Below are 26,232 nucleotides of genomic sequence, written 5' to 3' on the forward strand. Positions count from 1 at the left end.
ACAGAACCACTGCAGACAATTATTAATTTAATACTGAAATTTTGAGCAAAACTTGAGCTTTTTTATACTAGAAGAGCATGGGTACTTCGAATACAAAGCTCAAGTGTGATGAGATTAGACCATTCAATAAAAAGATAAAAAATTGTATATACATTTAGAGTTATATGAGAGAGAGAATTTCCTAATATGGTAAAATTCTTTTTACTTGCTCTATAGGGCAGGTATTGGTTTCGTGTCAAAAAGTTGAAGAAGTTCAAAAAAGTGGGTTTGGTCATGACATGACGTCCGTTAGTCTGTGCGTCTGTGCATGTCGGTGCGTCCATTATTAGGTACATGTAGTTGCAGCCTAAACGGTTGGATGGATTTTCTTGAAATTTGGTACAGATGATTTTTTCGTAATTTTGAAGGTTGTTTTTGTTTATTTTTTTTTTTTTTTTTTTTGTTTTTTAATACCTCACCTAAAACTTGTAGCTCCCATAAAATTGTTTCGAGTTATTGCACTGTTCTCGAAAACGTCTCTAACCATTACGATTAAATTTGGTGAGAGCAATATTCGAAGACATTCTAACTAAACTGCATTTTTATTTTTTTTTTTTTTTTTTTCAAAAAATTCGGATAGTGGAAATATAGCCATTTTTTGCAAAAACTGACATTTTAGTTATTTACCTATATTTTGATGAATACTGAACCGATTTTATTTAAACCTTACAAATAGATATTTCTGAACCATCCTTAATGATTTTGTGTATTAAAATATTCAAAAAATAAAAAAACTTTTTTTTACATACCTAATATTTTTTTTCTTCATTTTTTCTGATATTTTACCAAATCGATATCGATATCCAAGGGTTAGCTAATATTTATGGATTTTTAATGTTAGAGCAAATACGTGCGACCCAGTAGTGCATTTTATTTAATCAGAAATAGATACGTTTCGATAAGGCATGAAGCCGTTGATTCAAAAATAATTGATGATTGATAACTTTAATTGGACTAGAACAATTTAACGAATCTAATGAAAATGTTATCGATTTTTTTTTATTACCTATAACTTTCGATGCTATCATCCATCACTTAATTTTTCGTTCTTTTTCTTATGACTCTGATCATTTTTCATAATGATCTCAATGAAAATTTGTATGCTTTTAAGTGAAAAAAAATTGGAAAATTAAATATCAATTTTGTCACAAGTTGATTATTAATATGTTTAAATAATTATTTAAATATTAATTCTATTGTCTTTGAATTTATAATATTGTATGTAAATGCTTATCAAGTTGCACGGTAGTGCCCAGCCAAGTTCTCTAGCAACTTTGGCACTACACCCTTATTTACAGGAAACAACTCAGGCCATTTTCGACCCCCCCTCTAACTTCCACAACAAAGATGCCAGAATATTCAAACTCGCTACATTTGTTGAGCTGGCCGAACCCTCACAAAATTTCAGCTTCTTAGGATGAGTGGTTTCTGAGATATAGGACTTCAAAAATCGCGAAAACCGTAACTGACTCACTGACTTACTGACAGATCATCAAAATTATGGAGAACTTCCCGCTATCGTAGAAATTTGAAATTTTACATGGTGATAGGACTTGTGGTGTATACAAAGGAAAAAATCGCACTTCTGACTATCGTAGAATCTTGAAATTTGGTAGAATGGTAGAGCTGGTGGTTTATATAAAGGAAAAAATTTTATATTTGAGAATTTTAGCCGGAAGCGTGGTAACCGCCCATTTTCACTAAATTTTATCAAATTTTTTAGAGCACTTCTGATTATCGTAGAATCTTGAAACTTGGTAGAATGGTAAAGCTAGCAAGTTATACCAAATACAAAATTTAAAATTTGAGAATTATGGATAGGGGGTGTGGCAACTGCCCATTTCTGCTGAATTTTCATTAAATATTATAGAGCATTTCTAACTGGCGTAGAACCTTAAAATTTGGTAGAATGAGACGTGGTAGTTTAAACAAAAGAAAAAATTTAAAATTTGAGAATTTTAGACAAGGGGCGTGGTAACCGCCCATTTTCTCTGACTGTTCATCAATTATAAATTTGTATAAATAAAATGTTGAATGTTCTCTTTACAATTTTTTTTAATATTACCGATTTTTAAAGCTAATTGAAAAATTGCCAAGCAAACAATAAGCATTTTATTTATACAAATTTAAAGCCAAGCTTTAGAACTTGGTACACTTTTACATTTCAGTACTTTTTGTGCCAGCATAATTTCATCATAGGAGAACTTGGCTCTTTTTCTAATAGTAATGTTTTTGTTGTGATTTTCTTGAATCGTATCTCTCTTAGTTGTAAAATTGAGATTATTCAGTACCTAATTTGTACGATTGGTAAAGTTAAAACCTTGAAAAATCATAAAAATAAATGTTGGTAAACTTACAAGATTTTACGATGTTAAACAAAATTTTAATATGTGCTGTGTAAAATGAGAATCAAATCTTTGGCAGAATTACAAATTATTCACAGACAGCAGATGGTAAAGGAAAAGACTTGAAGGTATACGATCTTCTGCGTTACCATTTTTGTCCGTGAAAAATTTGGCTGTTGGATTAGTTTTTCGTGAAATTTCTTGGACATCAACTAACTACATTATGATTTATGAGTATCATTATAGCAAGGTTTAAACGATATCAAAAAATTTTTGCGCAAAAAGGCGTTCTCGAGGTACTAAGAGATATTCGTTTCTCAAAATGCCAGACGCACGACTAGAAGAAATATTACGTAAGCTGAATTTTATACTCAGAATAAACCAATCGTTGGAATTTTTTTGACAGTTCGTTTTTAGCAATCATTGAAAATTTTTGTCATTGAATACATATTTCTGTAATAGAATTTTTCTTCTTGATTGGAAACCAGCTCAAACATTTTTTCTGACAGAAATCTACCATCGGACTTGTGTAATTTTCTTGGCATAAAAGAATAAGCTGTTTAGGAAAATGTATTTCTATCCGGAAAATAGAAATATGCATTTTTAGCAAAAATTAACTGCTCAGTTACACTCTTTTCCTAAAATAAAATTCTTTCAGCGATTTTCAATCGATCAGTACATAATTTGCATTTATAATCAAAAGGAAACACTTATAACCATTTAAATAATTCCCGGATTGATTTCAATGATAGCTATAACTGGTCTCTTACTGCATCCAAACGTTACGTAGATGACGTCACAATTTTTTTTTTCAGATTTTGTTTCAACAACAAACATAGTATCAAAGCAGGGGAAAACAAAAAAAAAAAGCAAATCAATACGATGAATAACTTTCCATTAAAAAAAATACATATTAGTATATAACATTTTTTATCAATCAATTGCGTTACTCTAAATCTATGTATGAACAATCGCCTTATCTCCCTCATTCTTCTTTAAATTATGGCAAACACCATTCAGCTTTTTATTGTATGTAAGGAGCTTGTAAATGAATAGTTAAGGGGCTACTATCAATAATAATAAAATATTAATACACAGTTCACACATTTGTTTTGATTAGGAATGTGTTCTAAAAATAATTAATTAATTAAAATCGTTTTATTGCAAAGAAAAAGTCAATGACCCTGCTTAGATCAAGCCGATTCAGTTCGGTATGGCTAACGTCAGTTTGTCAAAGAGAAAATTACGGGTAAGAACTCTTGTGATAAGATAAAAGCAACTATCAACAGCAAACAGTTTCAAATTATTTATATATTGTTTATGCGTCAAAATACTTTTTGATACCTTTTAGGGCAATGAACTATGAATAAAAATATTGAAATTGTTATCAATATTTTTTTTTAATTTCTCTAATTGATATAGAATGGTTATACTTAAATCTATAGTATAATATGATAACATTTGCAGCGATATTTTGAATGAAATTTATATATTTATGACAGTTTATGACACAAAGCGTTCGCAAAAATAAACAACTGCGTTACCTTACCATAAAGTTCAGTTTTTTTTTATAAAATCATATAATTAAGCACTATAATATGGTTATTTAAAACTATATTTACGACTTGAGTCTTCCATTAAGTTTATTCATAGAAATATCAATTTCAATTTAACATTATTAATGGTTTGTTTCATTGCGTTACCAAAAATTAACTTACAAACTTCAACTGTTCTAAAAACGGAAGAAAAAAAGCAAAAAATTACAGTTAGAAGTTTCAACTTATTATGATAAATCGGGACGTATAAATGTTATCTAAAGATACTGATTTACCAATTTTTTCTTATTGTAACGCAGTGGATCAGTAACGCAGTTGTAAATATCAAATTCTATCTTAAATGTGGGGAAACAAAAATGTTGTCACTGTCGAAATCGTAATCGTAAATACTCTGTATAAGAATAACGGTAAAACAAATTTTGTATATACCTACCAACCTTATCTCACAAATGCGGTTACTCTGTGGTCACGCAATAAACATTCGCACCTCTTTCAGTGACTTTTTTTCTATCTTATTCCCCCTTATTTGAAACCAAATGAGGTACATTAAATTAAACTACAGTTCAGTAACTTTAAGTTTATTTTCAGATGATAACGCAGGGTAGCTAAGATTTTATTCCTTGCTGGTGGACACAATGTTTAATGTTTTTAATTATTTAAGTACAATGTGAAATAAGTATTTACTGAGATTGGAAAAAAGTTAATATCTCATTACTTTGGCAACAATGTTTAAGCGTTCGTACTTTTATGAGAAATGATGAACAACTGCGTTACCAAGTGATGTTCTATAACAAAAAAATTTTGTATGATAAACAACTGCGTTACCAAAAGATGCTAAAAGAAATTTCTCTTTATATCTTGAGACTGATGCTCTGAAACAGCAATATTTTGTGTGAAAAACAACTGCGTTACCAAGATTAGACCACGTTGTAACAGTGAATAGCAAACAATTAAAAACAATGCGTTACCAAGTGATGTTCTTTAACAAAAAAATTTTGTATGATAAACAACTGCGTTACCAAAAGATGCTAAAAGAAATTTCTCTCTATATCTTGAGACTGATGCTTTGAAACAGCAAGATTTTGTGTAAAAAAACAACTGCGTTACCAAGATTAGACCACGTTGTAACAGTGAATAGCAAACAATTAAAAACAATGTAAAAAAAATTCAATCATTAGGTATTGTAAAATGTTTAATTTTTATCAGAAAGTTCAACAAGGTTCATCCAAAATCCAACTTTGGGAGCTAAATTAATAACACCAGTTTTTAATTCCATGGGAATTGATGACTTGCATGATGGTTTTAGCTCAAACTCACTCAGAAGATAGAATAAAATTGCTTTTGTCTCTAAAAGTGCAAATCTACTAGCTGAAAGGCGAAAACAGAGTTAATTCTACATTTTTTCTACGTAGAAGTTATAGGATGAGATCTTACCTATACAAATTCTAGGACCAGTACCAAATGGAAAATAAGTAAAAGGTTGAATATTTCCCTTGTTTTCATCGCTAAATCTTTCCGGATCGAATTTTAAAGGATCAGGGAAATACTTTTCATCCAAATGATATCCAGCAATTGGAATCCAAATATAATCTCCAGCTTTAATAGTGACATCAATTTTCTCATCTTTATAATGGAAATCCTTATTACATTCACGATCGGTAACAACTGCTGGAGGCCATCGTCTTAAAGTCTCCGAAACTACCATATCCATGTATTTCATTCCCTGCAAAACTTCATAAGTCAAAGGTTTGCCATCCAAATTTGCCTTCACTTCGAGAATTTCTTCACGAAGTTTTTCTTGGCAATCAGGATTTGCCATAAGTTCGTGCACAGCAAAAGACATCAATATAGATGTAGGCTCAAAACCGGCAAAGAAAAATACGAAAAATTGAGCCACAATCTCATCATCGCTCCATTCTTTATTTTGTGAAGTCTTTTTATCGTTTTCATTTACGAACAAGCCCCTGGCTTCCATCATCATATTGACCATATCCGGTCGGAAGATTTTATTCTTTTGCCGGTAACGCATGGCATTCATAACAAGGTACAGGAAATAATCAGTGTCTTTCTTATCAAACAGCTGAACCTTAAAAAGCTGAAATAACAAGGCTTTAGAATTTTATGGTTTTGGCTTTCTTAAGCTAACATCTTACCCTCATAACATATTTCAAGTTAGCATACAAAAAGAAAATAAAATTTTGCCATATGGTCAAATTGGTAACTCTTTTACCCATAACATAGAACTCATTTGTTTCATCCTTGTACGAGTTAACCTTGATACCAAAGACCGCCGAAGCAATTACATCATTCGTAAAACGTGTAAAATAGTCCTTGATATTAAAATCAGTATGCGTTTCCTTGTTCTTTTTCAAATATTCCATCGACTCTCGTGCGACTTCATTGATAAGACCAAATATTTGTCGCATTTTACTACCAGTAAATACTGGACTTAAAGTGGAACGCATATCTTTCCACTTTTGATCTCTCAAGTTGTTAACAGCTTTATCAAGTAGTCCTCCATCTTTAATAGCACTACGATGATTTACAAAATGATCAAATTCTTTGATTGTAATTTGTTTTAAAAGTTCAGGATCTCGAATTCCATAGGCTGGAGAGCGTAAATCAAATAGTCCAAAAATGCTGAAAATTTGTTCATGAAAACTTTTCATCAAACGACAAATTTAAAAAAGGTTTGTTAGGACTTACCTCGTATCGAATTGATTATAGTGATTTATAACATTTTCGAACATTGATACTTTTCGAAAAATAAAGTCCTTTTGATTTCCAATGAGAGGAAGTGGTTTATTATAAGGAACATTTCGTTTTTCAAAAAACTCAAAAGTTGATGTAGACCATTTGTAGAGTAAAATGGCTAATAAACCGAACAGTACAATTGATTCCAATATCATATTTGTGTTTTTACTTGCTTTGAAATTATTTGACAAAGTATAAATTATTTAAGAGAAGAGAGTGCATTCGGTATGCAGGCAGATTTAACTATAAAGCTTATATTCTTTTGGTGAAACTATTTATATTAGATTGATAAGCTATAGTTTCTCTGTCTGAATTTCAAGGGCTCACTTGTAACTTATCTATCAATCTCATATCTCATATATACAATCAGAAAATATTACCATAAAGCTTAAGATACTCATAGAGATAACGACAGTATTACAATGAAGCTTTTACTCATTTATTTAAAATATTTCGTCAGAATGAAATAAAGGAAGAGGCTCTTGAATTAAACATATTTTTTTTTATTTGCCCATTCATAAATAGAAAGACATTACGAGCGATAAGAGATTTGTTTACAAACAAACAGGAACTAGATAGTTGGTTTGAGAAAGTTTAGGTCTACTTTCACAATATGGGGTTTTTATTTCAAGTTAAAGAATTCGGAGTTGATGTTTTGTTGATCTTTTAGAAAAAAATGAAGATCATTAATATTTTTTGTCGAAAACTATTCAAAAAACCTTCATAGGTCGAAAACTACATAAACGTTGTGAAAAAAATTTTAATAAATTTTGTTGGTTTAAAACAAAATTTCAAACAACCATAAATCGAATTAAATTCGCAAAATTATATAAAATGAACATGAACTTTCCATAATTTTAAAACATTTTTCTTATTCATGTTAATTAACAAGGTGAACCGATATTTTTTACATTTAATCTAGAATAACAGTTTCTAAGAGATTTTCGGGGGCTTTTGAAAATTCATTTACCGTTAGGCAATAAGATCTTAAGTCCCAAAATTGCTTTTGTACTTTTGATTAGGTAAGAATAAGAATAAGCCTCTTATTCTCATTAATTTCGTATCAAAAACTAAAATCTAAAAAAAAAAACTGGTTCATATAAAAACTGCCTCATTGAAATACTAAAAAAGTTGTCTATTTGCATGCATTTCTCAAACTTCAATCTCATTTTATGAAAAAAAAAACTACAATTTGTGATTTAAAATTTGAGAACACATGACATCCTGTTATGTTATTTTTGTCTACTATTTTACGTTATCCAGTTGCAATATCATTTTCTTTTTGTTGGATTAAGGTTAAGGAAGTAAATAATTTAATATTTTTAACAGAATATTTTGAAAGAAAAACACGTATATTTTGGCTTCAAAATATCTGTTCCCCATACAAAATATGATAGAAATACTTCGGGGGAGAAACTTCATTCCCGATAGGTATTTTTGTGTGGGAATTTTTTCCTAGGAAATTTTTCCATTCAAAAAGTATAGCCGATACCGATTTTTCGGAATAGAGAAATTTTTCCAGGGAAATTGTATTGCCGATAGGGCTGAATATGTTTTCCTATTTGACTCAAACTACACTCTTTACTATTTTGCCGTATGTAATGCAATGTGCAATATGCCTTTTGTTAAAACCATAAAAAAAATTATGTCACTGTTCGCACCAAAAATACAATATACTGGTACAAAAAACTAAAATTCGAAAAAAAAAACAAACATTAAAAACTGATAATGATAATGTTAAATACTTATTTCCGTTTGTTTTTAATTTATTTTAAATTCAAAAAGTTTTTGTTTTTCAAATCAATTAAATATGCAATAGCCCAATTTTGAAAAAAATTAAGTCCAAGAAAAAATAATTGTAACACAGTACCTATAGTGAATAATTTAGTTTTGTTTTTAAGAAACTAATAAAGAAAATCCCCTGATAAAGCCAAAAAAGACTGGGAGAAACGTTGGGAAAATAATGAATTAGTTTTTATTAATTGCATTAATTCTCTGAAAGATCATTAAGCTAGAAAATTTAATTCTAATCATATTTTTTATTTTGGTTGTATGGCAAGTACCTACCTTTAATTTCGGTCCAAAAAATAAAATTTCAATTTCACCTCTAGCGAATCATAGCTACCAAGTTTGAAGTGTGGCTTTTGAAATACAACTAAAATTAAATCAATATATCTCAAAGAACCGTATTTTTATGTCATTTATTTGTGCTTCACTGGAATACGTTTATCGCCTTATTAAATGCGCTTTTTATAATAATTATTTGGGTGTTAAGTTGTTGAATTGGAAACGAATATTCAAAAGAATTATTTATGCAGTTTCCTATAATGTTATACTTTTATTAACTTTTTCTTAAAAATTTGCAATGAATATGCATTCATTTTCACTCAAAAAGCTATTACTCTCAGTTTTGACATTTCGAAGTTCTCAAAATTAAAGGAATTTCGGAACACATCATTTATTTCATTTCGACAGAGTTGAATATCGATTTAAATTCACTTTGGATTGAAATGCATAACATGACCATTTCAGTTTACATAATTTAAAACAAATAACATTTTTTTTATCAAAAAATTGATATTTTTTCACAAAGGCGCTTCTTATTTTCAATCGACAGATTGTCTTTCTAATAATCACTCTCAATAACCTTAACCGGTTTTAGCCTTGTATTAACTTGGCAGGAACCTCGAATGGTCGAATTCAATTTCCTTAATTTAAGAAATAAATATAAAAATGAATTTACGAGCATTTTTTAGTGCAAAATTTATATTAATCAGCTTAATAAATTTGAATAATCATTACCCTCCATATCATTAGTAAAGGCTTTCTATGTTATGTATAAATTTAGTATAAATTTAACAGCTTTTTTTTTCTTAAATTTATCTTATTGTAAATTTGGTTATGTATATACAATTTAAATAAAACTTTCAAATTAACATTTAATTGAAACAGCATACTCAGGAATCGGTTTGACAACGTTGTCATTCATGCAATCCATCATCCATTGAATAGTTATATGCCGACAATCTTTACTGTAATTTAGTCTATGAAATAAAAAAAATTAAATTAATATTAATAAATAAAAAGAATATAATTAAAACAAAAATGAATCCCACCTGCTCTGGGTTATCGTTTCCACAAACTTTTCGTCTTCATACAAAACAATATTTGCTTTCCTCTTATTTAAAGTAATACTTCCTCCATGTTCTTCGAATTTCTTAAGATAATCACGCAACTTTGAACCCTTTTCAGCTTGGAAATATGCCGTGTACCCAAAAAATACCCCCGCTTTTTTCTGCTTTTTCAGAGGTAGGAAATCATCTTCACATTCATCAGAATTTTCTCTTTTAACTGTTGGTCTTCCCTTTTTAATTGGACTTGCTTTTGATTCTTCCTCCGAACTATCCAACTTCTCTTTTTTGATCTCAGATTTGTCATCATCTTCTTCGTCAGAATTTTCTCTTTTCAACGAAGGTTTATCTTTTTTAATTGGAGTCGAAACTCGATCTTTTGGAGATGTTTTAGTTTTCTCAACTTTAACATTCTTAATTGGACTTCCTGCCATACTTGTTTTAATATCAATATCATCTGCTTCATCATCACAGCTTTTAAGAAGCAAATCAACATTAACATTATTCTTAGAGGCAGTAACCAAATTCTGCAACTCATGCAAACTTGTTGCTTCTTTTGGTGACTTATCATTTCGAAGTTTTGTTATTCTCGGGAAACGTATGGAAATTCCATTTGCGGTATGTGCATTGGAGCTTGTAAATTCAGCTCCAGTTATTTCCCAAACTGGCATTTTATTTGGAGATTTGGCAATGTAATCTGGAACTAATGGTTTGTTACAAACAAACCATGGTGGTAGATTTTTAAAATCACTACGTTCCATTTGAGGCATAAGTTTGTCATGGATCTCTTCCATGGTAGCATCGTCAAGACCTGAATGTACTTTTGTTACTGTTTTCCACAGATTAGTTTTCTTGTCCAAACAACCCATCAGGTAAATACTAAGCATGCCACCTTTCTTTCCAGAACCAAACCAGCCACCAAGAACAACCAAATCAGCAGTGTCTGCCATTTTACCTAAAAAAAAAAGGATGTATTTAGCTTAGTTTTACAAAAGAATTGGGTTAACCCACCTTCGAAAAGGTAATCTTTTTTCACTTTTAGCCATTTTCGTTTTCCCGGTTCATAAAGTCCGTTTGGACTTTTTAGTACAATACCTTCCATGCCAGCTTTTAAGACCTTCGAATTATTAAAAGAAGCTTTGAAGGACTCATTTTTTTAATCAACTTTGTTCAGTTCTTACCTTTGCTGTCATTAAAGCCAATTCCTGCTTTGTTGATAGAAAATGACTTTCAGACAATTGAACGTAAGACTTAATCGGAGTAAGATTGGCTTCAAGAATTTTTCTTCTTTCCCGAAAGGTCCTAAAAACAAAAAAAACTTATTTATCTAATTTTAAATAAATATTTTCTTAGAAACTTACACATTTTGTAAATCTTTTCCATTAAAATAAATGCAGTCAAAGATGAATAGACACACTGCTGAGTTAGTGTGTTCCTGTTTCTTGTGAACTCCTAAGGTTCCAAAGGGTAGCAATTCACCGGTATCCGTGTCGACCATAATAATTTCTGAATCAATTATCATATCCGACGCAGTTGGAAAGGCCTTTTAAATAAAATTTCAAATTATTCAAAACCTTAGAGTTTATTAATTTCAAACAAAAACTCACCTTTGGAATAATTTCTTTAAATCTGCGAACTTTATGATCCATCACAGGTTTTAAATTTCTCGAAAAGAAACGATATTCGTTGCCTTGTTTGTGAATCTGAACACGTTCCCCATCGTATTTTATTTCACTGTAAAGACCACCAGGGTTCTTTTTGAAAGCTGTATCTACTGAGTTGCAGGCACTTGCAAGCATTGGACTTATGGGTGTCATGATTTGAACATTTACGGAACCACCAGCAGTCTAGAAAATTTGATTGGATTATTTACAGGATTTCATAATGATAATGTATTGTATATTTTTGCTTACCTTTTTGCCTTTTAATGGACTTTTGGCTGCAGTTTTAGAAGCAAACTGATCGACAACAGCATCAAGATCACGTGAGGACTGGTATGCTGGGTAAGCATCTGGGCCAAAAGCATCTAATACGTGCCTTGCTTTGGCATTTATCTTTAAATCTTGTTTAATGAGGCGGATTAACTGAAATCAAACGATGGAAAAATATTATTTGGACGTGTGTTTTAAGAAACATTTTGTTTAATTGCTAGGAAAAGTACTTATGTTGATTTTAAGACTCTATCCAATAATTTATTTTCCATAGTTACGAAAGAAGGATAAAGTAAGTATTTTTTAGCTTGAAAGCAAGCTTCAGACATTCTGTTTAGACTTATTCAAAAAGGTTCAAAGCTCCATTTATAATTTGGCTGGCGATGAAGGGGTAATCCATGAAAGGCAATAGTGTAAGGGGAAATGTGGATTTGATTTAAACTTGAGCAGAGCACATATCATTTTCATGAATTTTCCTTTACTCGCATCAAATACTCAGATCAAATTCCCATCTGAATCAAAACGTAGTTATGCTATACACCCTACAAACAATTTTGGTTCTATAAAGCTTTTCAGATGCAGTTTTTGCTTCTGTAAAGCATTATAGAAGCAAAATTGTTAGTAGGGTGTATAGCATAACTACGTTTTGATTCAGATGGGAATTTGATCTGAGTATTTTGCATGCTTCCTTAATTGCTAATTAGCAAAATTTTGTAGCCGAAAAGAACAATAACTCGACATTAATTTTTAAGCCATCAGTAAAAATGCGAGTGCAGAAATATATGCGCTTAAAATATGCTCTTAAAACAGAAGAAATGCACTTAATATATGCATTTAAAACCACATAATTTTATAAAATATCAATATTTCTTATAGTTATATATTTAATCGCCTGTTTATACCGATCGAGTGGAAACCATTCCTGATTTCAGAAAAATGACTTTATAGAATTTTGGGGATAGCTTTAAGAGAAAAAGAAAATTGCCTACAATGTATGAAAAAATCCAATTTCTGCCAGTCAAGCTTTTAATTTAGTTATTTCTTCCAATTTGTTTTGAAAATATGCACGAAAAAATTGCATTTATTTTTAAAATATGCACTAACGATTGAATTCCATGCTTCTAAAGTGTTCCTAAAAATATATGCATTTGCATGGAAATCCCTACAAATAATTAAAATCCTTCTCGATAACCAGCTAAACGGGCTATACAGTGAAATATGGTGCAGGGTCGAAAGTCCACAGGCCAAAAGTTTGGACTATTGGCTTACTAGTGAGGGTCATAGTTCCATAAATAAATTATGGACTTACTTAGTGCATGTGATTATTAATTAGCCCGCTTTGTTTGCGAGATAGTTCCCCAAATAAGTGGCGATTATCACTATGAGACTCCAAACTAATCGTCTTTTGAACAAAATTTTGTTCTTCTTTGCTTTGTGCGAGTTTTCGAAAATTACTTCAATAAGCTTTACAAACAAAACTCGAGTCAGTTAAGGAAAAAACATAAAATTTTCAAGAAAAAAAAAATTATAAAAAAACTAAAAAATCAATTTACAAAAATATTGTTGAAAAAAAATTAACGTTTCAACATTCTTTACAAATTAAACATTAAACATTATGGAGTTCTGGCTCACTTTTTTTGTGGGTTTCTTTCACCCTTGGGTGGGTTGTAAGTCCATAATTGATTTGTGGACTTATAACCCACCCAAGTGAGTCAGTAGTCCATTATGGACTTTTGGCCCGTGAGAATCATCAAAAATTAGTAGGTGCCTATTTGTTAACAAAACAGACGCAGAATTGATAAGACCTTGGAAGCAGTTTCAGTTAATATTTGGCTAATACAGTTTATAGCAGGCATGTCAAACTTGCGGCCCGCGGGCCGCATGCGGCCCACATCGTATATTTGTGCGGCCCAAGCTTAATTTAGGTACAACTTGCATTATCAATTTTTACATTCAATTTTTGTTTAAAAAATAAAATTTAAATGTTACTTATGAACACGAACAAACCGGGGAATCCAATAAAATTGTTTTGAATTTCTCCATTTCAACACGATGTTCACTGCAGAGATTTTAACTTTTTGCGATCTATGTCGCAATGGAGAATTTCCAGCTTATATGAGTTCTTGATGGGTGAAAAGGTTAACAAACATTTTTTGTATTGAAAACAAGCTTTTTTGCTGTATTTAGTATTGGAGTGCAGTTTGACCAATGGGAAAGCAGTGAAAAAGTTCCATACGATTTGTTTCATCCTAAGTGAATTTTCGGGAATAAGCTCTGAATTTGTTTATTTGTACAAAAGATTTAAGTCGACTTCCAAACAACCAAAAATTCGATTTAAAGTCGACTTGCAGTCGCTACTTTTTTCTTAAATGAACACCAATGAAAAATATTCGCTACTTTTTCCCGAAAAATCCATCCTTTTTTAATCTCTTTTTGAAACGGGTTTATAAATATAGAATCCGTACGTAATCATTTGCAAATGGAGCTAATTGAAATCCAGTGTGGCTCCGTTTAAAGATCCAAATTCGAAGCTGGGATGCCTGAATTTTACAAGTATCTATCAAGCAGATTTGAGAACACTCGAAAATTGGCATATGAAATCATTTGTATGATTGGAAGCACTTATCGATGCGAGCAGCAGTTTTCACTTATGAATCGAAATGAGTCACCTCTTAAATCCCAGAATTACAGATCTACACCTTGGGTCTGTTTTAAAAGTAATAACTTCTAAAAAAGTAGAGAAGATGGTACAGAAAAGAGATGCCAAGTATCAGGCAGAAAACATTAATATTACTACATATTGTTCTTGTTCTTTTATAAAAATAAATCTGTTTTATAAAAATTCTAATGATTTCTTTTTTTTGCGGCCCATAGAAATTTAGATCCTGCTATTTTGGCCCGTGAATGCCATTGAGTTTGACAAGCCTGGTTTATAGGATAGTTTTTAGTTAGCCATACGGCTTTATAGAGCTATTCGGCAGAGCGGAAGTTTTATACGAACCTGAGAGTTTTTACCTTTCGGAAGCACACCTTAAAGCATAGTTTATTTGAAATCGAAGGATTTTCCGACGGATACCTCGATAGGGCTGGAAGTGAAATATTCTCACTAAATCTAGATACTTAATACCTACTTTACTTAAAACTTACCATTTTTAAATCTTCAGGTGTTGCCTTTTTACATAGTTTACTGAAAATATCAATTTGATAATCTTCTTTTCCTGAATTAGTTAAATTGATAAGAGTTTCTTCAACTTGTGCCAAAGTTAATGTACTTTTAGCACTCGGCGAGATTCCTTTGGATGATTCAAAGTATTTACGAATCGTTTCAGAAACATCACCTAAGAGTTTGAAGAAGATATTTAAGTTTACTAAAGAGTTGATGAACGTGATAGAACTTACCTTGTTCCAAATCAATTAGCATATCTTTTTCATTCGTACGAAATATTCTCGAGAAGAGTTTAATAATTTGTTTATTTTGTAAATTATAAACTCTTTGACTTGCCATTGGCAGGAGCGTATGTACCCACAAATGGATATCTCCTTTAAAGCCTTTGCCACTGGAGCCCTGAAAGTGGATAGATAGAAAAATCACTCCTGTCTTCAAATAGTTTTATTATAAAGTTTACCTTTTGAAAAAATTCCTGTAAAACATTTGATTTACTAATGTAACTTGAAACACTTGCAACTTTATCACAGATTTTTATAAAAGTTTCTAATAAATTATCTTTGGATGCAGACATTTTTTGGTTCAAAAAAATTGATTTGTATACAAATTAAACAAGACTCAACTTGAATACTGACTGAGTAACAAAACCAAAACAATTTTATTTCATAACAAAATGCTAAACACGAATGATGACAAATTCGCAATACAAAGTATATTTATATACTTTTTTTTTAACAAAAATGCAAAACAAAAGAAAAAAACCTGCATGTGTTTTTCCTCAGAAAATTTTTGTTTACAATTTGAACTGTCACTTTGACGACCTTGAAGTTGACAGCAAAAATGAATTGTTCATTTTATCGATTTTTAGTATAACAGTTGAGTAATTCATTTTACAGTAGAGGTGATATTTATTTATGTGTTTTTTTTGTTTGAAGTTGTATTTCTTTTGCAGCGTTGGAGTATGAATTCTTACTTTACCCGATTAACAATTTTGCTTCTATAAAGTTATACAGATGACCGTCGCTTCTTTAAAGTTTTACAGAAGCCAAATTTTTAGAAGGGTAGTAGCACCATCTAGCGCGCTAATAATTGTAAAACAATTTTGTTAAATTGCCCAATGTATTGATATCACAACTAACAATTATTGTGCCCATGATTATGAAAGTGGACTAAGTCACTTTTTGCATTGTTTAAAGAAAAACTTACATAATAATTTTCTTATAACGATTTAATTATATTTCTTTTATGAAATCACTAGAGGAGCAATTAGTTTATTTATACTGCAATTTTGCTTTCAAATAAACTTTACCCCTTAAATAATAATTATTTTTAAGGCTAGATTTGATAACATTTTTAGGAGTGACTTAGTCCACTTTCATAATTAAGGGCACAATTATGTCACAACAATTTTGCTTCTAGAAAACTTAACAGAAAATCTACAACAGCAAAATTATAGCCCAAAAAATATCTAACATTTAATCAAAAGCAAAATTGTTAGTTGGGAGGGCTTTAAAGCAGATTTAAAGCTACACTGGTGCTTCTGTAAAGCTTTATAGAATCATAATTGTTAGATTTAATAAATCTGGGAAATAACACAGCAGGATGAACCCCAAGTAACAATTTTACTTGCCTAAGGTTAATTTTGTTCGACACGACAAGCTATAGTTTGTATACGTTTAGTTTAAGGCTTACTTACGCAAGTCATCCATTTTGGAAAGAAAGGAGGTCTCCTTAAGGTTATCTAGAAGTGTTAAGAAGAAGCCTTGTAAATATCAGTTAAAGAAGACCTTTATAAGACCTGTTTGAACCATTCTAAAGAAGCCTTGTATTTTCAAGTGACAGAAGGCCTCTATAAGACCTGTTCCAAGAGGTTCTTGTAAGTATGCAAAGTTTTTATCCTGCAGATATGCAATGTTTGTAACGCATTAGAAAAAAACATTGTATTTCAAGTGAGGTTTCAATTAACTCCCAATTTTCCACTCATCTTTAATATTCGAGCATGGATCGATTCCTGGCCGGGCCATGTGATGAAAATAAAAAAATGTGTTCTTTTTCAATTAAAATAATATTCTCATCATTTCAGAACAACAGAAAAAGCAGTTGAATTTCCAAAATAGGAAAAAATTAAAATAAATAAAATAATATGCAGAAAATGCAAAACAGAAAAAATCAAAAGAAAATAAAAAAAATTAAATAAAATTCAATAAATTCCCTTTTTTTATGCATAAATTCAACATTTTCTACAACACCTTCAACAACTTCTATAAGGCCTTATTATAACATCCTACCCAAGTAATCCGGTTTGTGCATTAGACAAACCCTCTGCAGGAAGACCTCCGTAAGGCAATTTTAAGCTGTTTGTCACAAGCTATTAGCTTGTGGATTACCTGTGAAGGAAAGTCCTATGCAATTTTGGTAAAATGCGCCAAAATGATTTGCATAAGACCTGTCCTTCTTGTTATGAAAGCCAAAAAATAGCTTGCATTGACCCTTATGAAAGCTAAACTGTTACTTGGGACGTACGTTCAATAAACGAGCAGTGACTTTTTAAAAGGTGATAAAAACGATGATTGTTTTTTTAATTGAGTATGAGAGTGATTTTGAAGAAATTATTTCAAATAAATGTTTCGAAAAAAAATTGATCTTTCAAATAAAATTGAATTTTGTTTTCAATTGTTTTTTTTTGTAATGTTTGCTTTAAATCTTAGTAATCAACAGAATTACCTTATACACAACATTTTCAAATGAAGAAATATTTTTTGTTCATATTTTTTTGAAGAGTTTGTTTCATTTTTTATAAACATTTCAAAAGACCTTGTAAAACAGAGAGTATTTTTAACACGGCTGAAAGATCAATTTAGTTTTCAGTTAGTTTAAGTTTACGGATTGTTACTTGTTTCTAAGGCTTACTTGTTGATATTCATCCCATCAGGCATGGCAAAAAAATAATCTTGCCCAAAAATTAAAAAAATGCTTTCTGTTTGCCATAAATCTGCAGAACGCAGGCGTACAACCATTTCATCAAATAATTTCTTTTTGTTAAATTACTGATTATAATATAAATTTGAAAATAATTTTCTAGCTTAGCCGAGGATTTATTATTTACTGCTATTTCTAATTTATAAATTTTTCTTCTTTTCAGAATTCGAATGTGATAAAATATTTGACTCGAAAACTACCAAAAATGGCACAATCAACTCTCCATTATACTCGGAATCTGGATTTTTAACGTGTCGATACGAATTCAAAGCAGATGAACTTGAAAGAGTACAGGTATGGTCATTAGACATTGAACTTCTTTAAAAAAAAAAGAAGAAACTTAAAACTATTAACTTCTTTTCCTAGATCAAATTCTTCGAGTTCAGCTTACCGAAACAAGCAAATCGAAGTGATTGTGAGAATGCTGATATTTTGCAATTATTTCTGCCTCAACGTAGCAGATATGAGCTTGAGGATACGTTTTGTGGTTCAATTATTCCAAAACCTATCATGTCTGATGGATCGATGATGTTACTCAAATATATGAGCAGACGAATTGGCAAAGGTACACGTGGCTTCAAGGCTGAATACAGATTTGTAAAAAGTAATTAAAGAAAACAAAAATGAAATATGCTATTTTAAACTATATAATTTTTTGAATTCTTAAGATTTTGGCATCACAACTGGGGAACAAATGTCAACACACTGCGTTTTTGCATACAACAGTTCGGTTGATAAAACTGGTTGGTTTACGTCTCCAAACTTTCCAGGTTTCTATCCAAAAAATCTGAAATGCAATTATTACTTTTTTGGACAGCCGGGAGAACGGGTAAACATACGGTTTACGTTTTTCGATGTGGAAGGAATTTACCCGTAAGAGAAACTCACGTCAAGCTTAAGGTTCTCTTTTAATTGGTTTTTTATCATCTTTTTCACAGGTGTGAAGACTCTACGGCAAGTGATTATGTAGAATTTTCTAATTTCATGAGCACAGATCGAAAATTTGCCAAAATGTGCGGAAAGAAAAATGAAATCAATGTACGTTCAGATGGACGATTCTTTCGAATATCATTTCATGCAAATGATCGATTTGATAAGACAGGTTTTCGTGCTTCATATGAATTCGAAACAAAAATGGTTACCACAGAGAATACCTCGCTGAAAAGTTCACCATCAAGAGGTTCTACAATTAAACTAACAAGTAAATATACTTACATTTCGATTTAAATGAAGTTAATTAAACTATTTCTTTATAATTTAGGTCTTTTATCGTCAATGGTGTATCTACTTCTATCAAAAACTCGTTGCAGTATTTTATTAAGGAAACTCTGACAAGTACTTCCGAAAATCTAAGGCTCTAGGTTTCAAAGTAAAATAAGATAGTGATTAATTTAGAAAAAAAAAAATGATACGTTTAAATGTAAGAAAATCTTTAAAAGAAATGTAAATAAAAATATTGAAATAAATTAGGTTTTTATGATTTGTATTTTTAAACCAGAGACATTTGAAATTTCAGTCGAAACTGACTCCAAATTGTGGTTGGTAGATGTTTCAGGTAAGTAAGGAAGGTAAGTTCGATAACTTAGGCTCCAAGATACAGAGGTATATAAGGGGTTCAGTTCAATTATTTTTTGCTATGGGAGAGGGGTCTATCTCCCCCCATTTAGGCGGGAGGGTGAAATCTCTAAGAAATTACTTAAAATAAAGAAAAATATTAAAAAACAACGGCAACATTTACAGTTTTGCATTGTATAGTAGTATACACCTTTGAAGTCTAATTTTTAAGTATTTATTTTAATCAATTACACTGGTTAACAAGGGTTCTGTTGCCGGAACAAAAATATACTTTTCTGAAGGTTTTTGGTGTGCTGAACTCGAATCCGAAGTCAAAAAAATTCTAGCAGCTCCCGTTTTTGAGATATTACCGTTTGAAAATGCAAAAAAACGTTTTTTTGAGTTTTTCGGACCTTATTCTATTGTATAAGGAAAATTGTTTGAGCATATTTAGTAACGGTTTCTATAAGAACTATTTCCCATCTTTCGATACCTGTTTAAATCTTTTCAATATCTTATGTATTGCCCGAGATATCTTAAACTGAAGTCAGTGGGTTTGGCTTCATATATCATAAAGAAGATAATGACATTATAAAATTTTTAAAAATATCAAACAACTGAGGATATCTCGGGAAGTAAAAAAGATATCGGAGAGATTTAAACAGATTTAAAAAGGTGGTAAATAGTTCTTATAAAAACCGTTACTAAATATGCTTAAACAATTTTCCTTATATAAAAGAATAAGGTCCGAAGTGCTGCACTTTCTAACGGTAATATCTCAAAAACGGGAGCTGCTAGAATTTTTTTGACTTCGGATTCAAGTTCAGCACACCGAAAACCTTCAGAAAAGTATATTTTTTTTCCGGCAACAAAAAAAAAGTTTAATTTTGTAAACCAGTGTTATTTTCGAAATAATCGATTTCAAAGTTAAAATTTGGAAAGAAAGTAAAGCAATTCAATGCTATTTTTGTCAAGACTGGATTTCAAAACTAAATTATCGATAAAAATAAACTGCCTCAATTATTTTTTTTTTCAAACACTAAAACCATAGTGCCTGGCTAGTGGTTTTTTAATCCATTGAAAAATCACGTGCGGTGGCACAAAATGGTGTGCCCAATCACTTTCCACTTTTACATTTTCTAGGAAAAAAGTCAAAAAGAGGAACAATACTTCCCTTAGAAAATTCAGTTCCCTTAAGTGAGTATCTTCGCCCTAAACTCAATGCCGTCTTTACCATAAGGGCACACGGGGCCCGTGCCCAGGGCTCCCATTCTCAGGGGGCCCCTAAGGAACGAAAATTTCTCTCACACATTTATTCTCAAAACATTTTTGTCGGGCGGACCATCTACCAAAAAATTTTAGTTTTTATATGGCAACCAAACAATCAAAGTTTTTTCTACACCTATACGGAAAATATATGTTTTCAAAATGAAAACAAATTATGCGGCGTTGTATGCGGACAAAATTTTAAATCCAAACGATCAAACCCAAATTCAATTTTCCAATAAATAAGTAATAATATTTTCAAAAAACAAGAAAAATATCTTTCTTTTCACTGTAGGTAAGATTATGTATTATTTATTAATAAAAACAAAGAATTCTCTTCCATTATCTTTTTCCTTAAATTATAATTTCGTTTGAAGTTTGCAAAACTGTCAAATTTGTAGTGCGTGTTAAAATCAGTGTAAACATATGTGTAGATTCTAATTAAAACACGAAAAAAGAATCAATTCGTCGGCAAAAAAAACATCAATACTTTTTCCGTTGGAAAACGTTTAAGAAAAAAACTATCGTCGACGGTACATCAATGTTTTGGTTTAAATGGAAAACGCCATGGTACAATGGTTGGCACCCCCAAACATTTTTTAATTTGAATTGCGAATTGCTCTCGCATTTAAAGATTGACGCATAAAATTCATTAAATAACTTTTAAAAAAATTGTTTAAAAAATTTTTTTTTTTTAATCCAAAAATAATTTTTTTTTAAAGTTTTCTTAATTTTAATATCAGTATAAACCTTTTTATGTCAAAATTTTCATTAAAATCGGTTGTGTCGTTTTCATTAAGAAATCGGTTCTATGGCAAGTAAGTACCGTTAATAACGGTCCAAAAAAATATTTTTTTTTTATTTTTACATCTTTTTTTCAGAACAAAATCTTCATCCGTTTTTGAGAAAATTGCAATATCTCGAAAACTTTATAATGGAGATATCCGTTGAAAAAGAGACATTAAAATAAAAAGACAAAAAAATAAAAAAAACCACTCTTGGAAATTACGTACAAATCGTCTGTACCGAGTTTTTAGCAAATCTATCAATCCGTTTGAGCTCTTTTTTCCAATTCTTCAAACTGAAACTTATAACGGATACAGGGTTTAATTATTGGCAGTATAAAAAGTACAATTATTGGCAGTGGCAACGATTGATGTCTCAATGCACGTATTGTTGCCACCCCCTGCCAATAATAAAGACACTAGGTACTTTATATGGAACGAGATATTGGCACCCCTTTTTAACCAACCATTGCCTTTTAGCCAACCATTGTACTTTCTTGTGTGCCCAAGGGCCCCAGGATAGTTAAAGGCGGCCCTGCCTAAACTCCTCATCCCTTTTGCCTACAAACTCACTGCTTAGATGATTAAAAAATCAACGTGTAGCCAGGCACATTGCACATATGTTCCTATCTTTTCAGGTTTTTGGAAAAATTGAGAAATACGAAAACTACGTTTTTATCAGATTTTTATTTTCTCTTCTGTTTTCAATAACTTTGGCATTATGAAATATCAAAAAACACTTCGATGTTTAATACATAGGGCCAACCAATAATCAAATTTAAACCAAACGTTAATATTTATCGAATTCTACATATTTCACCATACCAAAAACAGTTGGGAAACTCAACTATAAAATTTAACAGAGCGTTAGCGTTTAAACTGACTTTTAAATTGGTTATTGTTATCTTGAAATATGTAGAATTTAGTATAATAGGTGTGTTTTTTTGTTTATCTATATAGATTTTGTGCAAAAAAACGACATCGAGATTTTTGAAATGAAAACAATTTACGTGTTAATTACAACAAAAACTTTATCTGTATAGATTTTTGAAAAATCCAGATAATTATCCAGATTTTACTTTCTCTCGATAGAAAACAGTACTGCCAAGGTACATTACACTTATTAAATGTCAGATTCCAATAAACGACAGCTGCAGTTGACAGATATATGACAAAAAAAAATTTAATATTTAAAATTGAATTCAATTAGGAATAACAAACAACACAAATCAATGTAAGTATAAGCATATTTTTTGGAAAAAGATGAAAATTGTGCGATAAACTTTGGTTTTTTTTTTTAATTTAATAATTTTAGGATTCACGTATTTGCATGAGTGCGATATCTTCCCCAAAATTAAAGAGAAAAACCGGAAAAGGAGATGGAAAGTAAATCAATTTATTCTTACAATGAGCTAGCGTATTTATCTTTTTTTTTCTAGGAATTATTTCACAAAAGAAGAATTCTGTGTACTGTGCGATTGGGTCTTAATCGTGTCGGTACCTTCAACCCTCACAGTCAAAATGTAATGTAAAATGTTCTTGGAATGCCCGCTCGTTTGCGAAAACGTCTATTCTTAGACGATCAACATGAATAAATGATAACAAAGCTCTTGTTGTTAATAAATTGCCTCATTAGAATGCCCACCACAAAAACAGTCTCTTACATTTTTAAAATGATACACGTCATGTATGTGCGCTGCGAAGAAAAGCAAATACAAACATACCTCCCGAAAAATATTCCCCCAGGAAACACTTTTCATCCCAAACAGCAGACAGCAACAAGCAAGACAATCCTAACATTGCATTATGCAGCTCATTCAACACCCAAAAATCCTTCAGCTCCCGTTGATGAAAAACCATTTTATAAGAGATCGCTTCACTGCGTTCAAACTTGTACGACATGTGCATGATAAGTGAAGTGTGGAAACAAATGGCATGTGAAAGTGGTAATTGTTTCAGAGCATCATTTAGCTCCCCAATTGGTTGCAGGTAATATTTTTATTGATTCTCCTTTTTTGGTTCGATATATTCCTTATGTACTCTGCCTGCATTGATGTCGTTTTGTTTCTGTAGGACATGTCTTCTACAAATGGGTCTAAAGCCCCCATCGAGATCCCGAGAAAATCTGCATGAATCTTCTTCGCAATTGCTTTCCCCTTCTAAACAGTTATGCAGAGGGAGGAATTAAGGCAAAACACATGGATTCCCAACCCAACTTAACCAACCCTACAACTGGACATCCGGGTCTGAACAACTCGAGTACAGCAGACTTTTTAAACTAAGTTTATCCATGTATTATATTTGTTTATATTTTATAACTTTGTCATTATTATTTAACGTCAGACCCCCTTTGTGCCATCAAAATTTTAAATGTATCTTAGAAATAAGTTATTTAATTATTAAATTGCAAATTGCAAAATTAAAACGTAATCCGTTCTGCTTTTTCTCATTAAGATTTATCTGACAAGTTTCCAATCCGATATGAAAATTAATTGAACAAATTTGTGCGCGCCTCACTGCATAATCTCGGAACTGCAACATCAGACTTACAAAATGTTTCCATAAAAAATTCAACACATAACTTTGTATTAGTTTTTAGAAATAAATAACATACTCAAAGAAAGAATTACTCAGCTTTTGACTAAATTTACCTATATATTTATTTAACATTTAACATTTTTGTTTCATGTTTTTTTTTTTCATAAGTAGGTACCTACTCAGTAAATACTCTTTTACTAATTTTCATTATCATACATACACAAAAAAAAAAAAAAAAAAACAATCACCGATGCCGAGGGCACTTCGGTATTCCATAAATCAAGGCGACCACTGCCGTCGACAGAAGCGAACAAGGCGGGATGAATTGGAGACCATAACATAATTTGAATTTTCTTCAAATGAATATAATGGTTTAGTGTCCTACAAGTAAATACAAAAAATGTAATACATATTGGTCGTTATAGTAGATATTAAATTTCACCTTAAGACTCCATAACTTAATTGTCCAATCAATGAACGATGTAAGAAACAAATCATCAAAATCTGTTGTAGATTGATTTGGATGAGTTGATATTCCCGTCACTGGACCCAAATGTTTCTCATAGACTTCAGACACACCCGAACGTATTCCATGTCGATAAGCTTGAGTAGAAACAACAATTTATTTATAAGCAAATGGAAAATCACAACAAACTTTTACCATAATAAACATTGCCATCTTCACTACCCATAACCAGATTGTTAATCTCATTCGATGGAAAGGACATGCAACTGATAGCAATTGGGTTCGATTGCCGTGGCTGCAATTCCAGTGTATCTTGCGGCATCGACAACATATCCAAACTCCATGAGCAAAGCTTGCCATCGGCTGAGATCGATAACACATTGTCTGCATTCTGTGTGCCAACCATTTGCAAACAATACACTGGATGCGTATGTGCAGTTGCACTTAGAGGTGTCCTCTGGTCCTCTGTGCGCTTTTCCACTCGATTATTCCATAATACAATATGACCGGAATACGTTCCACCGAGTATAAGGTTTTGATTGAATTTAGCAAAGCATGTTGACATAACGGCACTTTGACAATGGAATATATCTTCGGGTGTTTGTTTTTTATATTTTGTGTTCCAGACCATTACAACACCATCTGGTTCATTGTGACTCTCCTTAAAAAAGTTAGTGGGTTTTAGATAGAATCGTGGAAAAAAATACAAATGCAAACCTCATTATTGTGATATGAAACAACAACCAGTTCAGGAAAATGTGTTGACCAATCCATTGAAGTGATGCATCGATTCTTAGACCATCGGTCTTCGTGGAAATCTCGATTCAATGACAACCTAGCATGTGTCCTCTCATCGTTTGACTCCTATCACCACCTCCAATGTATTCGGTGTAGATGTCGACATTCTCAGATAGAGCCCTTTCGATGACACGTCCAGCGGGTAAAACAAACCTTTGAAAGTCCGCCGACAAGATGATCATCTGTTTTTGTTCTTCCGATAGTTCCTTAAGTGAAAGCACAAATGTTAAATTAATGTAAAGAGAGGAGAGAAAAAATTCACTTACTTTATTTTTCTCTTCAGGTTCTTTTTTGTATTCAAGTGGTGTTATGGCTGATGCAACTTCCTTCATAGTGGGCAAACCATGTGGTAGAATTCCTGGTGGTAGTTTGGAATGGAAACCATTGTCGATGTGTGGCAGCGATCTCTGTTCGTCATCTCCTTGGGCATCATAAGGGGGGTTCACATTGACCAACTTACCGGACAGACCCGTTGTCATTTGGCCTGATGGCCGAATTATATTTTTCGTTCACACTCATCAGACAATTTTCATCAAAACCCACTTTTCAGCTTATTTTTAATATATCTTTACCCTATTCTGCTCTCAAATTAGAGACAATGGATTATCACTGTCTGCCGGACAGACATGTCGTTTAATTGACTAACACGTTCGTCCGACCACCAAAAAATCAAAATTTTTTGAAAACCATCCGGCAAACCGGACAGGCTGTCGGATGGGTGTTCACACAGTGGCGTATCCAGAAAAAAATTTGGAGGGGGCTGGAAAATTTTTCAAGAATTTTGTATAAGGTACCTAAATGTAGGAACATTTTTTTTCTTTTTTTCATTCGTCTTTGATCGAGAGAAAAACACTTTATATCGTTTGAACTTTGTCATATGCTGAATTCAAAGCTGTTTACGTATTTATTCCTATCACGTCTTGT

At 31.4% G+C, this 26,232-nt stretch overlaps 3 protein-coding genes, 1 long non-coding RNA gene and 1 pseudogene across 4 annotated transcripts; 2 read left to right on the forward strand and 3 right to left on the reverse strand.

Moving 5' to 3' along the window:
- Nucleotides 1–5,114: 5,114 nt before the first annotated feature.
- Nucleotides 5,115–6,946, reverse strand: LOC129916627 (probable cytochrome P450 9f2). The gene is made up of 4 exons (XM_055996678.1): nt 6,647–6,946; nt 6,094–6,580; nt 5,375–6,035; nt 5,115–5,308 (listed from the first exon to the last, which is right to left on the reverse strand). The coding sequence occupies exons 1-4, from the start codon at nt 6,847–6,849 to the stop codon at nt 5,133–5,135; spliced, it is 1,527 nt and encodes a 508-aa protein (XP_055852653.1). The 5' UTR covers nt 6,850–6,946; the 3' UTR covers nt 5,115–5,132.
- A 2,630-nt stretch (nt 6,947–9,576) lies between these two features.
- On the reverse strand, nt 9,577–15,529 carry LOC129913405 (DNA ligase 3; the record flags this gene model as incomplete). The annotated part of the gene is made up of 10 exons (XM_055992040.1): nt 9,577–9,738; nt 9,811–10,780; nt 10,837–10,942; nt 11,007–11,127; nt 11,187–11,368; nt 11,433–11,672; nt 11,739–11,909; nt 14,904–15,094; nt 15,156–15,321; nt 15,383–15,529. Coding segments are annotated over 10 exons (2,406 nt in total), but the record flags the coding sequence as incomplete, so codon positions are not given.
- A 2,334-nt stretch (nt 15,530–17,863) lies between these two features.
- LOC129916631 (suppressor of lurcher protein 1-like) lies at nt 17,864–19,320 on the forward strand. The gene is made up of 6 exons (XM_055996683.1): nt 17,864–17,929; nt 18,065–18,195; nt 18,268–18,505; nt 18,570–18,774; nt 18,840–19,102; nt 19,163–19,320. The coding sequence occupies exons 1-6, from the start codon at nt 17,893–17,895 to the stop codon at nt 19,231–19,233; spliced, it is 945 nt and encodes a 314-aa protein (XP_055852658.1). The 5' UTR covers nt 17,864–17,892; the 3' UTR covers nt 19,234–19,320.
- Nucleotides 19,321–22,474: 3,154 nt separating this feature from the next.
- LOC129914812 (uncharacterized) lies at nt 22,475–23,936 on the forward strand. The gene is made up of 4 exons (XR_008772250.1): nt 22,475–22,740; nt 22,822–22,892; nt 22,946–23,495; nt 23,580–23,936. It is a non-coding gene; the product is annotated as an uncharacterized LOC129914812 (long non-coding RNA).
- Nucleotides 23,937–24,261: 325 nt separating this feature from the next.
- Nucleotides 24,262–25,738, reverse strand: LOC129914810 (cytoplasmic dynein 1 intermediate chain-like; annotated as a pseudogene).
- Between the last annotated feature and the right edge of the window lie 494 nt (nt 25,739–26,232).

This window comes from Episyrphus balteatus, chromosome 3, assembly GCF_945859705.1.
Source record: "Episyrphus balteatus chromosome 3, idEpiBalt1.1, whole genome shotgun sequence".
NCBI classification, from domain to species: Eukaryota; Metazoa; Arthropoda; class Insecta; order Diptera; family Syrphidae; genus Episyrphus; species Episyrphus balteatus.

Coding starts and splice junctions, on each gene's coding strand:
- LOC129916627 (XM_055996678.1), bottom strand. CDS start 6,849: ATGATATTGGAATCAATTGTACTGTTCGGTTTATTAGCCATTTTACTC. Junction 6,036..6,093: donor ACTTGAAATATGTTATGAGG/GTAAGATGTTAG, acceptor TTGTTATTTCAG/CTTTTTAAGGTTCAGCTGTT. Junction 5,309..5,374: donor TGGTCCTAGAATTTGTATAG/GTAAGATCTCAT, acceptor TTCGCCTTTCAG/CTAGTAGATTTGCACTTTTA.
- LOC129916631 (XM_055996683.1), top strand. CDS start 17,893: ATGCTTTCTGTTTGCCATAAATCTGCAGAACGCAGGC. Junction 17,930..18,064: donor TAAATCTGCAGAACGCAGGC/GTACAACCATTT, acceptor TCTTCTTTTCAG/AATTCGAATGTGATAAAATA. Junction 18,775..18,839: donor GATGTGGAAGGAATTTACCC/GTAAGAGAAACT, acceptor TCTTTTTCACAG/GTGTGAAGACTCTACGGCAA.